Genomic DNA, 13,614 nt, shown 5'->3' on the forward strand with positions numbered 1-13,614 from the left:
GATAAAATTTTTGAATAAAATATATGAGGATATGAATGCTATAATTATGCCAACCAGATTTTGCATACATAAATATAACTTTTAAGAACAAATAACCAACTATGAGTTTGGGTGGATGATAAATCATAGTGGAAATAGAGATCTGTGAAAAGCAATTCTTTTGCTTTGGCACAATTAATTTCTTTCTCAAATAAATTATATTATTTAAGTTAAGAGTATTTTTTTGTTGTAATTAATTTATTTTCGAAAGGCAAACAATGTCGGATTTGAATATTGAGCTGGCAAAAGTAAAATTTAATGTAGAATTATGTTTTGGCAACTTAAATAAAGCATAAAATCCCTTTTCACAAAAAAATAAAAAAGATTACCCTTAAAAAAACTCTGAAATATTACTGATTACAAAAACAATTGATCTGAAGATCCATGAGTTAATAGCTTTGTTTATTGTTTATATAAACTCTTGTAATGTACACTCACATCCCTTTATCCATTGGGCAAGTCTGTGCCAACTTCTTCAAGTTCTCTATGATCATAACCAGCTTGGTGTTCAGCCTGTTGACGAAGCACTTGGGCAACCAACCCGCAGGATCCAACTAAACAAAAAAAAAAAAAAAAAAGGAAGAAAAATACAAAATAAATTAAACGAAATGCATGCAAAAAAAGGAAATGAGATGAACTGGAGAAATTTGTGCATGCACCTGAACAACGTAGGTGACCATGCAAGAGTCATCTTCAAGCTTCTCGACCACCCAGCCAGACTGAAGCAGCAGCCCTCGAATGGAGTTGCTGTTCTTGGGCTGCAGTCCTGCGGCGATCTCCTTGGGCAGAGAAGCCACGGCGACCACCAAAGTGCCGTCGTCCAGAGTCTCTCGACGCTCGTAGACAATGAATTCTCTCTTCTTGAACAGAGGCTTCGACGCGTCGCCGAACCGCAATCCGATGATGCTGAGGTTGTCGGCGAGATCCCTGATGTGTTTTGCTTCCACCAGATCTGGATCCCATTGCTGCTTCTCAATTAATTTTTATTTATTTTATTATTATTTTAAGCTGTTTTATAATTAGGGCTCTGTATCTACCAGGATTTGAAAACTGGCTGAAAAATTAAGAAAAAATCGACGGACCGACCGACCTTAGCGGCGTCGATGGCGTTGGCGACGACGATGAACTGCTCCGGCGAGACCGACTGGAGGAGCCACCGGCTCCGGAAGACGTGAAGCGAGCTGGACCTCCGCTTGGATATCTCCACCCCGTTCTCGAACGTCAAAACCTTCCACCCGTCGCCGCCGCCGGCACGGCTCGTCTCGGAAGCCGACAGCAGCTCCTGGATGCACCGCTCGCTCGCGTACGTCACGTATCTCCGCAGCGAGTCCTCGCTGACGGACCTGAATATCATATCGACCGCTGCCGAATCATGAAAAAATCCAAATAACTTTTACGATGAGCTAGCTAGCGTTACCAGGATCGAGAGCAGGACGAAGTGGAAGTGATTTGGGAGGCAGAGTTGGTCATCGTCGTGTTGATTAGCTACTGGAAAGCGAGAGCAAGGAGGAGGGGGTGGTTTAAAGAGGAGGAGGCGGAGTGGCCGGAGAACATGTGCAGTGGCAGAGGAAGAAGGTATGGATGCATTGATTAGACGGCACGTGGACGGAAGCATTGGAGATGGATTCTTTTCTTTTTCTTTTCTTTTCTTTCCTTTCCTTTTCTTTTCTTTTCTTTAAAGCAGGGGAAGACGGAGCACATGGAATGGTGGTGGTGGTGGTCGGAGATCATCATGGGAAGAGCAGGGGAAAAGCATGCACTACTTGCCCGTTCTGTGGATTGCTACCACTGTGCCATTGCTTCAAAGGGAACCAAATAAAGGAGTACGTGGCTTGTGTGGAAACATGCATTGCATGGAGGAAGATAATAAGAGAAGAGGAGGAGATAAAGACTAACAATTGAAAGAACAGTACTCACACATACATAATTAAAGAACACTCAAATATGAATCGAGAATTTACATATGTTTTTTTTTTTAATTTCCTAGTTAATTAAGATGGTTTGGTCGTCAAATCATCGTCACCGGGAAACACAATTGGCCGAGGTGGGTGACCTAGCATGCCACCTCAGAGAGACCATGCATGTTAGGGGTACACTGTACACACCCTTTCCATGGCACCATATTGTGTTTGGCCCATCCATGTTCTCTTAATTGCCCCAGTACTGATCTTCTAGTGCATTGTCTCCCATCTGACTGTAAGCTTTGTTTGGTTCGTGTCTCCCTTTCTAAGCTGTCGACTCGAAGGCTAATGAGTTCGTAAGACACACAATGGCTGAATCATGATCGGTAAAAGCTTAACCGTGACAGAGAAAGCTCGACTCGATCGGAAACAAGCACATTTAATTTTTCTTCATCGGTAAATGGACAAGGGAGAACAAAGGAAACAATTAATGCAACTAAAAGGTTCGATAAAGGTAGTACGTAGTGGTTATGATTGAAACAAAAAACTTTAAATTAAACATGAGGTTAAGCCAATGCTACAGACAGACAAGTAAATATATATATAATCTTCTGTATTTTTACGTGAGTTTTATATTGGAGAGAGAGAGAGCATCCTGTCAGTATTTATAATTTGCCCAAGCTGTCAATGTCAGGATAGCAAGAACAATCCATCGTTATAATTCAATAAGATGCAAGTTGAGATTTGTGGTCAAACATTATCTTTCTTTGCTTGGAAGTACAAGTAGTAGCTAAAGTTTGGACTAAGGAAGAATAAGGAGGAAGAGGAGGAGGTTGTGTTGTTCCCTTGCAATCATGGACACAAGCAGGCATGGACAGCCTTCAAGTCTGGACTCTGAAATGGATGACAGAGGGGATGAGCATGATGGTAGCTAATGCAGGGTTCAAGACTGGGACTTGAACATTGTGAATTTATTTGAAGAAAAATGCTTTAAAAAAAGTAAAGGGAAATTCAGTAAATGATGATATATTATCTTGTAGCAAAATATATGGTGACTTTCCATAAAATTTATCATTTTCTAAATAATATGTAAATATATATTTTTTTAAAAAAATATGGTTTCGAACTATTTATAAATGTGAATCTATACTTTTAGAAGAATTTGAATATTGGGTAAGCCTTACTTAAGATAACTATTATATATATATATATATTAAAGACCAAGAGAGTTAGGCGATGGCTCCAATGGATAATTAAGAAATATAAGATTTGAATTTATCCTGATAGTCCGTGAAAAATTTCTATGAGGCCGGACCGTCGGATTATACTTGGATTAAAATAATAATAATAATAATAATAATAATAATAATAATAATAATAGACGAAAAAGGTGGGCTAGTTAAGTAAGCTAGATCGACAATTCAGTTGGTTAAAACATGGGTAAATCAAGGTGGTTAAGCTAAGTATGCTACTTAAGTTGGTTAGTCAATCATATAAGTTGGACATACCAAATCGAGTCAATCAAAGCACTCGTATAGAAGTTGGCTGGTCAATCGGATAAGTTGGAGTGATCAACTTGAATAGCAAGGTTGGGCCAAACAAACAGTTGAGTTGATAGAGATTGAGTCCACCTAATTAATGCATGTTACTATTATCTCTTATGATTTTAATGTTAAGAATCATATTAGCTTCTTCTAGATCTTTCATATATATCAAAATTATTAGACAAGATCGATTAAGTTTTGTTAATTTTTTGTTTCTCCAAGACTGAAAGCCTTTGCGGAAAACCTTTACTTTCTGGAGTTAATGCATTAGTATTACAGAAATTGTAGTCTGTGATCCTTCAAATCTTGTCTAGACTAATTAATAAAATCTCGATGAGGTTGCAACCCTTAATTTGATGTTTCAAGTTGAAACCAGAAACAGACGAAGATGAACAGCTGATGGTTTAAGCATTTGGAATCATTGATAGACACCTAATTGACAAAAAAGAGAGGAGGGAAATTAAGAGAAGCTAGGCATTTCTTGAAATGTGCTTGGGTTGTGGATTATGTTGGGCCATAACAGACAGCCCTTGCAATCATGCATTGATTTGCAATCTGCACAACTTCATTCTATACTGAATATCGTAGTCACTGTTTTTTTTCCCTTTCTATAGTACTGAATCAATTAGTTGGTTAAAAATATTTAATATTCCTTCATCAAAATTTAATTAATTAATTTGAAGAATTTGGAATCAATGTTATACCTTTGGAATCGTATGACTGCGTGTGATCGATCGGGAGAGGAAAGCTCACTGCCACTAGGGGCTTGAGTTAGTAAAGTCACCTTGAGTTAGTAAAGTCACGAGTAACGAGTGATGAAGTTATGCCAAGTAGAGAGTGTCTTTGATGTTGCCATTTTATATGGCCGAAAATAGGGTTTAGCTCTAAAATACTTAGTTTAATTCCGATTTAAGCCCGCTCGCCTCTTATTAAAGAAAGAATATTGGCCAATTTATTCCTAAGTTTTTTAAAAATATTTAAGTGCTCCTCTTACTTTTTAAATTATTAAATCACGTTAAATTTTCAAAATATCCTTCCCACGCAACCTACTATTATAATAATAATAATAATAATAATAATAATAATAATACAAATACAGTATGTATCTGGCATGATATAGAAGTTAATATCTAGCTTCTATAACTTGCACAAATAAGTGGCTAGCTTTATAATATATTATTTAATTATTCAGTCGTGTAAAAATTAGTACTAGCTTTTATATATTGTAAAAAATAGTTGTTAATTTTTATAATAGTAATTTTATATCATTTTATTTTTGCTTATTTGAGAGATACTCGGGTTAAAATAATATTTCAACGAGCAACATAAATTATTAGGACTATATGACACTTATTATATTTTAAATGAATATTATCTGATTAAAATCGATTGGGTAGAAACTAGCATGTATCCTCTACAACATTTGGTTTCTACAATGATAATTTTATACAATTTTAATTTTACTTTTCTAAGTGTATGACATTTATTATATTTTAAATAGACATAATTTAATCTTAATTAAACATGAAAAAGCTAACATATAATTTATACAACGTGTAACATCTACTTGTTAGATTTTATATAGCTGTTATACGTTATACAATCTATATACTAATTAATACAACACACTAAATCTAGGAATATTTTTAAAATAAAATCATGAGAAAAATACTCATTTGCCTTTTTTTTTCAAATAAAGGCCGCTAATATGATGTTTTAATTTAGGGTATCATTTTGATTTTTGCCCGTAAATTTATGGAAGAATATTATTTGTGTTATTCTTTATTTTTATTAAAAGAATAATTTGTATGTTTTATATTATTATTATTATTTAAATGAAATATATATGGGCCTACGTTTGCGCGGTCACTTGTCTCTTTCCTTTCATTTCACTTTCACCCTTAGCCTTTGGCTTATCCGGATCATGTATGAATAACAGTCACAAACTTGACAATATTTTGCTCGAAAAGTCAAAAGTTATTTTCGCATGATGATGGTATAACTCACCAACTGCCCAAAATTTAAGGGGTCCACTCTCAAATGGCAACAGACGAGTTCATCTATGTTGTTTCCTTGTCAAACACGTCTATAAAATCCCTTTAATTTTTTAAAGTTGATATTATATATCCAATTCAATTGATTAATTTTAGATCATCTATTTTTTATTAACTATAAAAAACAAATTAAATAAATCAAAAGTATTCATAATAATCTATTCAGATGGTTAGCATATATTCTTAGACCCGTTTTTAAGAAAAGAAAATCCTTTGTAATATACTGTAGTTTAGATTTGAATCTTAAATACGTTGATTATTCGTCATCATTACACCTTTACCCCATTATTTGAATAAATAAATTTGAGTCAAATATATTTGGTAGACTTTATTGCGCTAATAGATCAATCAAATTAAATTGACTAAATGAATAAAACGAACTAATATGTCAACTATGTATTAAATGAACTAACATGTGTAAATATAAAAGAAATTACTTTATTGGTTATACTATTGTCTTATTATAACCAAATAAAAAAAATTAAATAATTATTTTATTCTATTCTTATTATCTCTTCCATTCCATTTCACTATTTTTAGATAATTCTAAAAATCAGTATAAATGTTAATATTAATTAAATATTAATATGAATCTTGTCTGAAAATTATGGATACGGAAAGCTGAAGATGTGGCTGCTGTGTTGACTAAATATAGACCACGCTCCGATCTGTAAACACAAGAAACGTCAGTGCCGAAGCAGGGAAAGGATCCCTGCGTTGGCCCTCCAACGCTCAAATCAATCATCGACACGAAGAAGAAGACGGAACAATAGTAGCACAAGCGTAAACAGTGAATAATGCATACCTCCGCCGATGTACGGACCCTCTTTATATAATGCCCTGGTGGGCAACGTGTGCGCTCTTCGAGGTGTGGACACATTCTCCTATTGGGCGCGGACACGTGGTCATGGACATGTTCTCCAATTGGTCATGGGCACGTCCTCCGATTTGTCGCCGTATGATTTGCCTGTTGACCATGCCCCATGTCGGCGACCCTATCTCCCAAAAGAATATCTCGAGATAGGTCAGCGATCCTGCTGATCGACTGAGTGAGATAGCTGCTCGGCCCAGTACTCCTTCGCTTGGTCGGCCTCGGCTATTCTTCTTTGCGATGATTGGGTATAGTAGGTTGCCACCTCCCGATCGGACAAGCGCTCCGGTCTCTTGGTGTTCTGCTGCTCCGTACTAAGAGTCTGGCAATCTTACTATACTGTTCCAAGCTAGGCGGGTGGTCAGCTCGGTCAAACCCGTTGTCGATCGGACATTGTCTGCCCGACCGCCCCTTGTGGTCGACCTCTGCTCGGCTCCGTAGGCGAGCCCTTTGACACCCCGACGTTAACCATCTTGACTTTGACCTCCATCTAGGTAGTTGACCCGTACTGGGCAGGGCCCCCTTTATCACTGCATCACAAACCTTCTCCTCAAGTCTAGTCGAAAGAGGTTGCAAATCCGACGACTGACTAGACAAGTAGGGTCTTTGGTGACCTCTATGTCCGATCGAACCATTTGTGCCTTCGAGTTTCTGATCAGCTTACATATCGTCGTCGTCCCGCTTCATTTCGCTACCCTGGGTTGGTAGCTGCCGCTCGGGTCATTCATAAGGCTGATGGTGAATCAGTCATTTGGCTGTGCGATAATCCAATATATGTGCCGCTCAGGACGGTTGATGACTACACTTAGTAAATTTTCCCTTTTCCTTATGCTCTCTCGGATGAATGCCTTGTGATAGTGGCTGACACCCTCCCAATTTCTAAGAAACCGTGCAATTCCTCGATAATTATGGTCGAGTACGTTGTCATATCTTTTAATTAAGCCTCATTAATGTCTTCTGGTAGCCGATTGCCACGTGCCCCACTTTCTATCGCATCGTGTTTGATGTGATAGGCAGATATCCGCTCATGATGTGATAGATGTCTTTTCAAATTCTATGGCCAGACTGCGTAACCCTTGATCGGACGGCTGTGGGCGATCGACCGCAAAGTTTATAAACCTCCTTTTGCTCGTTGTCGTCTTCACTATGCATTGCGCCTTCCTCTTTGAGCAGTCTCTACGACGCTTCTTCTCCCCTTTTTCTTTGAAGACCTTTCTTCATAAGGTTCTTCTCTCCTTCCTTTGTCGAATCAATGCATTATTTTCTTCCCGATTTCTTTATTTTTGATGGCTAGTTCTTCGCAACCCTCTGTGCTCGTCCTTGGGCTCTGGTATACTTCCACCGAGTCCAGATTTGATAGGGACGACATAGAAAAGATGAAGTCCACATACCATTTTCCCTCTACTTATCAAGTTGCTATCTCCTCCGCTTACGACCGACCACGCGAACTACCAATCGACTTTCTGACCTTCTTCAACGACAAGTTTAGTGCAAGCCTCCAGTTTCCCGTTCATCCCTTCTTTTCTGCCGTCTGTAAATATTTGCACATCTCCTTTTCATCAATTAGTGCCGAACTTCTTTCGGTTGCTGTGCAGGGGCAGTAGTGCTCTTCCGCTTGCACGACATTCCCTTGATGCCTCGGGTCTTCCATTATTTCTATTACCCTAAATTGTCTGAGCCGGGAACCTTCTTGTTCCAAGCCCAAGTGGGCTCGGTCTTCTTTGATAAAATGTTGTGCGGAGGTTGATCATAAGGGCCGATCGGGCAGATAATGTCCGACCGACAACGGACTTGGCTGAGCTGACCACCAGCTTAGCTCGGAACAATATGATAGATCGCCGGAAGCTCAGTATGGAGCTGTAGAGAACTACGAGACCGGAGCGCTTGTCCGATCGAGAGAGGACAACCTATTGTACTCAATCGCCGCAAAGAAGAACAGCTGAGGCCGACCAACCGGAGGAGTATTGGGTCGAGCGACTATCTTGCTCGGCCGATCAACAAGATTGCTGACCTATCTCGGAATATTCTTTTGGGAGATAGGGCTGCCGACATGGGGCATGGTCAACAGGTGGATCGTCAAGTGATAAATTGAAGGCATGCCCATGACCACTTGGAGAATGTGTCCATGACCACATGCCCGCGACCAATGGGAGAACATGTCCATGACTACGTGTCCAGTGCCAATTAGAGAACGTATCCGCGCCCAATAGGAGGACGTGCCTATGCCTCGAAAAGCGCACACATTGTCCACCAAGACATTATATAAAGGGGGTTCAGTACACCGGCGGAGGTACGCATTATTCACTGTTTACGCTTGTACTACTGTTGTTCCGTCTTATTTTTTATGCCGATGACTAACTTGAGCGTCAGAGGATCAATACCGGGGACTCCTTTCCTGACTCGACATTGACATTTCTTATTCTTCCAGATTGAAGCATGATCTACATCCAATCGATACAGTAATCACATCCTCAATTTTTCGTCTTCATGATTTTCAGATAGAATGAAATATAATTAAACTGACTAAATGATACGTAAAAAATAATATCAAAGAAATGCTAAAAATAAATATATAAATTAATGATCTATTTTTTTTTTTTTTTTTTTTTTTTTTTTTTTTTTTTTTTTTTTTTTGTGTTCCGTCATTTATATATATCTCTACCTAAGATTATTTCTTAAAATTTTTTCTGAGATTTTTTTTTGACTCTGGATATCATGTTTCAATTAAACTACTGCACAGAACCTTCGGAAGCAACTCTGCTAATTCGATGAACTAATAGAAATGGCACGCTTCTGGAAGAAACTGATCAGGACAGACACCACCTTGCAAGATCCGGAATTGACGATGGACCATGCATTCACGCGTCAATCTAGGACCAAATCCGTCGTGCAAAAACAAGCAACGCCATTCAAAAGAGTCCACGGGAGTTTTCGAAGCTCGTCATCAAATGTCAACTGTTTATACACGACTGACTCTTTTTGGTTTCTCTTTACTAACTCCGTCAAGCAGTGTGTTCTCCATTGGAGCTCCTCTTTTTTCAGCTGCCGCACTTGACCAGGTCCTTTACAGTGCCCCCACCGCGTTCCGATTCATCTCCCCTTGCATATACGTTCGACATGAGATAGACAGAGAGAGGGAGGAGGGGCAGCAATGGCAGAAGAGGGTGGCGAGTCGGAGATAACGCTGGAGCACACTCCTACATGGATTGTTACTCTCGTCTGCACCGTTATTGTCTTCATCTCCTTCGTCTTCGAGCGCCTCCTCCATCGCCTAGGCAAGGTGGGACTTTGAGACCCTTCTTTGCTCATCCTACGCGCCGGAAGCCGAGCACGCTGATAAAAATCTGTTCTTGCAGGTACTCAAGAGGAAGAACCAGAAACCCTTGTTCGACGCCCTCCAGAAAATCAAAGAAGGTCGGTTCTGTTCCTTCCCTTCCGCTAGATTTTACACTATGCTTCGACTCATTTCTGAGAGGGAAAGGGTTTCTTTGCAGAGTTGATGCTGCTGGGGTTCATCTCGCTGTTGCTGGTGGTGCTCCAGGGCTCCATCCAGCGGATATGCATCTCTGAGAACCTCACACATCATTTGCGTCCCTGCAAGGGGGAGGCTACTGCAACTTCGACTGCCCACTATGTTGTTAGTTCCTCGGGCAGGATTGTCGGGGGTGCTCGTCGGCTCTTGTCCGGCGGAGGAGATTCGACATACTGTCAGAAGAAGGTCTCTCTTCCTAAGTTTCTTTGAATTTGTAGAAACACTTCATCTCTGGATGAGGAGATTCTTATAACAGTAGGTGTTCATCATTTAGAAGTTGATCAGCAAACTTAAGTGGTTAGGATAAAAAATTGGTTCCTCTCCTCTGGTTTTAATTGTTGAGATCATTTATGTTGTATGAGGAAGATATTCTAATTGCATTTATCCTATAATTTTTTACTTTACTTGCATGTTTATTCTTCTTTTCAGAAATCCAAATCCCTCTTGAACCAATTATGGATTTCCTTTGGTGTGTGAGGTGATGATGATTAATATCTCTACCTTTCATCTTTATATTATCTTTGTTCATCTCTGTCAACTGATCGTAATTTAGAAGTAATAGAGCACAGCTGCTTCTAGTATTTCCACAGGGCTTTCCTGTAGTTTTTATTTCTTTTGACAGTGTATCCTGCTTGATGTAATACTCTACTTCTATCTTAATGCACTGTCGTAAACTGCAGTGAGTTGTGTTAGTTTTTTTTTTTTTTTAAAAAAGTTGTTATTCCTGTGTACAAAAAGGGAAGAAAACAAACAATTATTTCTTTCGCATTGTTCTTCGTTCAGGGAAAAGTTCCATTACTATCAATTGAGGCAATCCATCAGCTACATATTTTTATCTTTATTTTGGCTGTCAGTCATGTAGTACTCAGCCTTATCACTGTTGTTCTAGGAATTGCACAGGTAAAAAGTGATATCAGTTTTAAATTTGTCTCTTGTTTGTTACTTTTCTTCTCAAATACTTGTTTGATCCTTAAGAACTCACCCCGTTTTGATATTTTAGATGCGCACATGGAGACACTGGGAAGATTCAGCACAGAATTCTGTAGGGAATGGTACGAATATAATGCTCGGGAAGGATCAATGAACTTTTTTTCTGCACATGCGAAACGAAAAAGAATATATTTGCTGATCAACATCCATTATGTGGTTATGTGCAGTTCCCCTAAAGATCAGTCATGTACAACAATTTGAATTCATTAGAAAGCGTTTCAAGGGCTTTGGAAAGGATTCATTCATATCAAGTTGGTTGGTAAGTATGATCTTTTCATTATTGGCAACTGGCCAGTAAGAAAAACACATTAGTCTTCTGCTGAGAAGTAAATTTCCCAGGTTTTAACATCATGAAAACTTGGCAATTAGAAATGTTTGATCCTTTAAGAAAAAATAGAACAATAACTGGCACATGTACCATGAACTCTAAGAATACTGATAAAAACCAAGAACAAGATTGAAACTTTTCAATTTTATTATTCATATTATCGGGTAAGATCCTTTATCATTTTACTTATTTTGGCAAACAGAATCCTAACAGTTTCGTAACTTCTAATTAAAAATGTGCTTATTTCAGCATTCTTTTTTTAAGCAATTCTATGGATCTGTCACCAAAACTGACTATACCACAATGCGATTAGGATTTATCATGGTAAGAAAAGTACCTTTACAGGTCAAAACATATTTCTTTTTTGTACCTATGCCTTTCTTAAATCTGAATCTCACTTATTGCAGACTCACTGTAAGGGAAATCCTAAATTCAACTTCTACAAGTATATGATACGAGTCCTTGAATCTGATTTTAAAAAGGTGGTTGGTATAAGGTATTTAACATTGGAACGAATGTGCTTGCTTGTTTGGACATTGAAATCTTAAAGATCACTCGACTTTATTGGATCTAATCATCAATCTCTCTCTCTTTGTTATGCAGTTGGTACTTATGGATTTTTGTCATGGTATTCTTATTATTGGATATTGCCGGTAAGTTGGAATTAATCTAGTCGCATGCTAATATTCAATCTTACATTGCTCGTTTTGTTTTCAGGTTGGAACGCATATTTTTGGATATCATTTATACCTCTAATTGTAAGTATGCAGCCTGAGCACACCCTCAATGCTTTTGTATCTCATCATTCATCTACATTTTGGGAAGAAATCACTGAAATATTGACTATGTCTTGGTCTTGTTACAGCTTCTACTTGCTGTTGGTACCAAATTAGAACATATTATCACTCAGTTGGCTCATGAAGTTGCTGAGAAACATTCTGCGATAGCAGGCGACTTGGTAGTTACTCCTTCGGACCATCTCTTCTGGTTTCACAGACCGAGAATTGTCATCTTCTTGATTCACTTTATCCTATTTCAAAATGCCTTTGAGGTTTCATTTTTCTTCTGGATATTGGTAAGCAACACAAGTCGATAATTATATATTTTTCACAGTTGTCATGCAACCTATCTCTTCTTCGCTAAGTGAGGAAGCTCAATTCACTATGTTTGCAACACATCAACATCACAAATTTCTCACCAGGCATTAGATATTGCTATGCTAGTTAGCATATTGTTTGACCAATAAAGTTACTAACAATTCTTTTGGTTATTCAGACAACATATGGTTTCGATTCATGCATCATGGGAAAAATAGGCTTTATAATTCCCCGAATCGCGATCAGGTAGATCTATAGTTCATAGAGACCATGACATCTTATTACACCCTTTATCTTAATTGATTTCCTACTGCTCTCCAGTGTGTTGATCCAGTTTCTCTGTGGCTATAGCACCCTTCCGCTCTACGCCATTGTTACTCAGGTGAGCTTCAACCTCATCTCCTTCATGCTCCTCTATTGTGAAACCAAGTTGTTCAACATTAAACTTTCTTTCAAAATTCAGATGGGTAACTCATTCAACAAAGCCATATTCAACGAGAATGTGCAAATAGGTCTTCTCGGTTGGGTTCAGGGAGCAAAGAAGAACAAGAAAGGTACGGTAGTCGACAGAAGCAATAAATCTGAAAACCCTGAAGCTATTCTGTTACAGAATGTAGTCGTCCATGAAAGTTCTGTAGTAAGGGGAGGAAATGAGATTTCTGAAGTATAGGCTTTATGCTTAGTCTACTGAGAGACATACTGGTCGGAATTAATTCTTATTGTTCAATAGATAAGTTCGTTCATAGGAAACAGAATAAAAATTGCCATCCTGATCAAAAGCAATTTGGGAAGAACAGAAATTATTAAACAAATGAAGATGATTCATATCATAGACACAAAAGTAGTGTAATATTTTGCAACAAAACTATGTTTATGTACCACATAATATAGCACAGTGGCCAAATGCAAGGTGAAAACAAAGTAAAAGTGCAAGAAGATTTAAGCACATTTTAGAATTCAGTGTTTTTGGCAAATCAAGTGTCACACGCAAAAGTAGAAATAGCCAAAGAGTACCAGAGAAGTGGGCCTGGAGTCAATTGCATTATTGATGTACCCTGTTCAGGTGAACAGAAGGAGACATAAACTTTCCTATTTTTTATTTTGCATTTATGCTTATTTGTATCATTTTGAGTTTTTTTTTTAAAAGCTAACACCAAATTTAACTTGTCCTTAGTCCATGTGTTAAATAAAAATTATTCTCACTACCTACATACAAATTTTACTTTTACTTCAACTGCCTAATATACTTTAATTGCTC

General features: G+C 38.1%; 2 protein-coding genes across 4 annotated transcripts; one reads left to right on the plus strand and one right to left on the minus strand.

Annotated features, from left to right (window-relative positions):
• Positions 1-370: 370 nt before the first annotated feature.
• Positions 371-1,605, minus strand: LOC122024803 (START domain-containing protein 10-like). 2 transcript variants are annotated; one of them, XM_042583512.1, is made up of 4 exons: positions 1,457-1,605; positions 1,130-1,382; positions 699-991; positions 371-593 (listed from the first exon to the last, which is right to left on the minus strand). In XM_042583512.1, the coding sequence occupies exons 1-4, from the start codon at positions 1,507-1,509 to the stop codon at positions 548-550; spliced, it is 645 nt and encodes a 214-aa protein (XP_042439446.1). In that variant the 5' UTR covers positions 1,510-1,605; the 3' UTR covers positions 371-547. The 2 variants fall into 2 exon arrangements, with proteins under 2 accessions (XP_042439446.1, XP_042439445.1); XM_042583511.1 differs by having other exon boundaries at positions 699-1,004.
• A 7,771-nt stretch (positions 1,606-9,376) lies between these two features.
• On the plus strand, positions 9,377-13,224 carry LOC122023699 (MLO-like protein 1). Of its 2 annotated transcripts, XM_042581968.1 has the most exons (14): positions 9,377-9,689; positions 9,766-9,823; positions 9,904-10,127; positions 10,725-10,841; positions 10,942-10,993; positions 11,099-11,190; positions 11,509-11,583; positions 11,667-11,755; positions 11,863-11,912; positions 11,977-12,017; positions 12,125-12,334; positions 12,535-12,602; positions 12,678-12,738; positions 12,820-13,224. In XM_042581968.1, the coding sequence occupies exons 1-14, from the start codon at positions 9,561-9,563 to the stop codon at positions 13,024-13,026; spliced, it is 1,473 nt and encodes a 490-aa protein (XP_042437902.1). In that variant the 5' UTR covers positions 9,377-9,560; the 3' UTR covers positions 13,027-13,224. The 2 variants fall into 2 exon arrangements, with proteins under 2 accessions (XP_042437902.1, XP_042437903.1); XM_042581969.1 differs by lacking the exon at positions 10,725-10,841.
• The last annotated feature ends 390 nt before the right edge of the window (positions 13,225-13,614 follow it).

This window comes from Zingiber officinale, chromosome 9B, assembly GCF_018446385.1.
Source record: "Zingiber officinale cultivar Zhangliang chromosome 9B, Zo_v1.1, whole genome shotgun sequence".
NCBI classification, from domain to species: domain Eukaryota; kingdom Viridiplantae; phylum Streptophyta; class Magnoliopsida; order Zingiberales; family Zingiberaceae; genus Zingiber; species Zingiber officinale.